General features: G+C 35.9%; 1 protein-coding gene across 1 annotated transcript; it reads right to left on the minus strand.

Annotated features, from left to right (window-relative positions):
- Window positions 528–2,397, minus strand: LOC109949814 (the record flags this gene model as incomplete). Its single annotated transcript, XM_020566392.1, has 4 exons — window positions 528–1,201; window positions 1,321–1,406; window positions 1,955–2,068; window positions 2,334–2,397. Coding segments are annotated over 4 exons (525 nt in total), but the record flags the coding sequence as incomplete, so codon positions are not given.

Below are 2,822 nucleotides of genomic sequence, written 5' to 3' on the forward strand. Positions count from 1 at the left end.
TCATCAATTTCTCTTTGGTTCTTTTTTCAATCATTTGACAATTTTTGTTATTCTTTCAATTTTAGGAATTTGAACACCAAAAAGAGAAAACCCTAATTCCTGAATTCATAGACCACTCAAAATCGAATAGTCATATTCAAATCTCAATTCAAATTCAGGTATGTATCTAAATTTCAATCTATTCTATATATTACATGACTTATTTTATTAAATTATTATCATGTTGATGATTGGTTGTATGAGAATATAGTTTGTAGAAATATTTATCTATTTCTTGTTGGGGTTTTCTTCCAGGTTATAGGGTTTTAGAATTTTTCTTTGTAATCTGAACATGCCACCTACTAGAAAATACGTTTCTGGATATACAAAACGGCTTAGAAAAAGAAAAATCGAGGAATTTACTCAATCTCAAAGAGGAGCTCTTGATAGATTCATTGTTAGAGAATCACATGCTACAATTGATGAAAATATTTAAATTTTTATGAATTTGATTTCTGATTGTCATTGCATATTTATTGATGGTGAATTTTAGTTATAAATTTTTTTTATGACATTAAGTTATGGCAAATTTTTATAGTATTTTCATATTAGATTATGCGAGGCCCCAATTTAAGTTTCGCACAGGGCCCTCAAAATCTCAGGAACGGCCCTGATTGTAATGTTTCAAGATAAAATGGCCTAAACTAGAACAGACCAAAGCAGAGTTTGGTGCCTACATTACATGTCAAATACATATAGTTCAACATTGCAACATAAAATGCCTAAAAATTGCTGTTGTTGAACTCAATGCAGGAGGAGAGATGCCCTTGTAAAGCTACATTATCTTAGTCTTTGCTTTTTGTTTCCTCTTTGATCATCTTCCTGAAAGACAACTGTGGCACTAGAAATTCTCTAGCTTTTATTATGATTATCTTCATCTGGTGAGCTGTTCAGATTATGATTATCTTCCTCTTTCTCTATCCTCCAAAAAGACAAGTTTGGCACTGGAAGCAATCATGCTTTTTGTTATCTTCCTTACAGCTTTTGACTGCTGAGGTGAATGAAAAACTGTCATTTTCTTCAAATTCTGAGCATGCTTGAGCACATATTTAGCAAACTGAATTCCATTAGATCCCATGGAAAGCTCTATGGTTACTTCCTTAAGTTGATGAATAAAATAAATGTTTTGCAATCTGCAATATCCCATATTAAACCCAGAACACTGCAGGAAAGGCAACAATCAACAAGCAAATCAGTTGAAATTTCCACACCCAAAAAAAAAAAAAAAAAAAAAAATTCATGAAAGAGAGGGGGAAAGAAATAGGCAACACTTTCACTTACATCAGTTTTAGGTTCAAAGGATTCTGGGTCAGACAATGTTTCCAAAGTACTCAAATTACACATTCCTTTAAAAGTGGAGACCATTCCTTCAAATTATATCACGAAAGCTTCCAACATGAATAGACGAATAACAAACATTCTCTAATAGCAGTGGCATGAAATCTCCATAGAAGACAGCCTACAAGTTATAAACACAAGCATAAGGGAACCGAAAGACAAGAATTACGAACATTAATTAAGAAAAGAACTACCTGCAATATATTTGAGAAAATAAGTCGATGAAATAGTCATTACTAACTCAAAGTTGAAACTATCATGGTTTTTGAAGTACTTGATCTTTCAAAGTACTATTACATAGTTTCAGACTGACAATTCTAAAACAAACAAGAAACATCACATGAAATTTCATTCTAGCCAGTATAACCAAAATTAATGAAAAATATAACCAAATCTTATTGCCATCAGTTTTCTGAAATTAACTTGCCCCTATTGCCATGCTGGGAAAGAATATAACCTAAACAAGACAAAATTGAAAAAACAAAAACCATCAAATAAAAAGAACATCTTGAAGAGTAGTGTCTAGTTTCCATGGTGGTCGCTCTGTTTAGAACAAGAGTTTCAACCTTGTTTATACTGCCGAGAACCTCAGACAATATTTTAAAGCAACGGCGATTAGATTCCAGAAAAAACTCGGCTTTTTCTAAAGACGTAGATTTCCCCAAACTCTGGCCAATCCATACATCATCCCCTGACAATTTCAAATACTTAAGATTTGGAGCAAAAATATTGACCAAATTCTTGAGACAGTTATGAAGATCCAAGTGAATAAGTATGTCTTTCGTCCAAAAAAAAAAGTGAAATGTCTTCAAGTTTTTCAGCTGAGATGCTAAGGATAAGGTCAATATACACGTGGGAATCAAGCACAAAACTAAAAGATTTCAAAGAGGAGCTTTCAATGGTGATCTGATTTATTCCAAAAATATCTTCAAGATGTAACTCCTTGATGCACTTACATGAACATGAGATCCATTTGAAAAACCCCTCATCTTCTGTGAAAACATCATCCAACTTCAAGTATTTCAGTCAATCGCAGTGTTTGAAAAATCGGCCTAGGCTGGCGGCTAGGAGGCTAGGCGGCTAGGCGGCTAGGCGATTGCTAGGCGGGCGCTAGGCGGCTAGGCGGTGGCTAGGCGGACGCTAGGCGGCTAGGCGGTGGCTAGGCGGTAGCTAGGCGGCTAGGCGGTCGCTAGGCGGCTAGGCGGTAGCTAGACGGGAGCTAGGCGGCTGGGCTGGCGCCTAGGCGAGTTGGGTCTTTTTCCGGTGCCGAACCCGGAGGACGAAGCGTGACTGCGAGTGCAAGTTCAGTCCTCTGCAAATAAAAGTATAGCCGCTCGGCTATACCTTTAAAATATTCGCATGTATTTAGAAAGTATAGCCGAACGGCTAACCCTTTAAATATACAATTTTGTCATATTATTTTAAGGTTTAGGGCTAAAATACCA

The sequence above is a fragment of the Prunus persica genome, chromosome G1 (genome assembly GCF_000346465.2).
Source record: "Prunus persica cultivar Lovell chromosome G1, Prunus_persica_NCBIv2, whole genome shotgun sequence".
In the NCBI taxonomy this organism is placed as follows: domain Eukaryota; kingdom Viridiplantae; phylum Streptophyta; class Magnoliopsida; order Rosales; family Rosaceae; genus Prunus; species Prunus persica.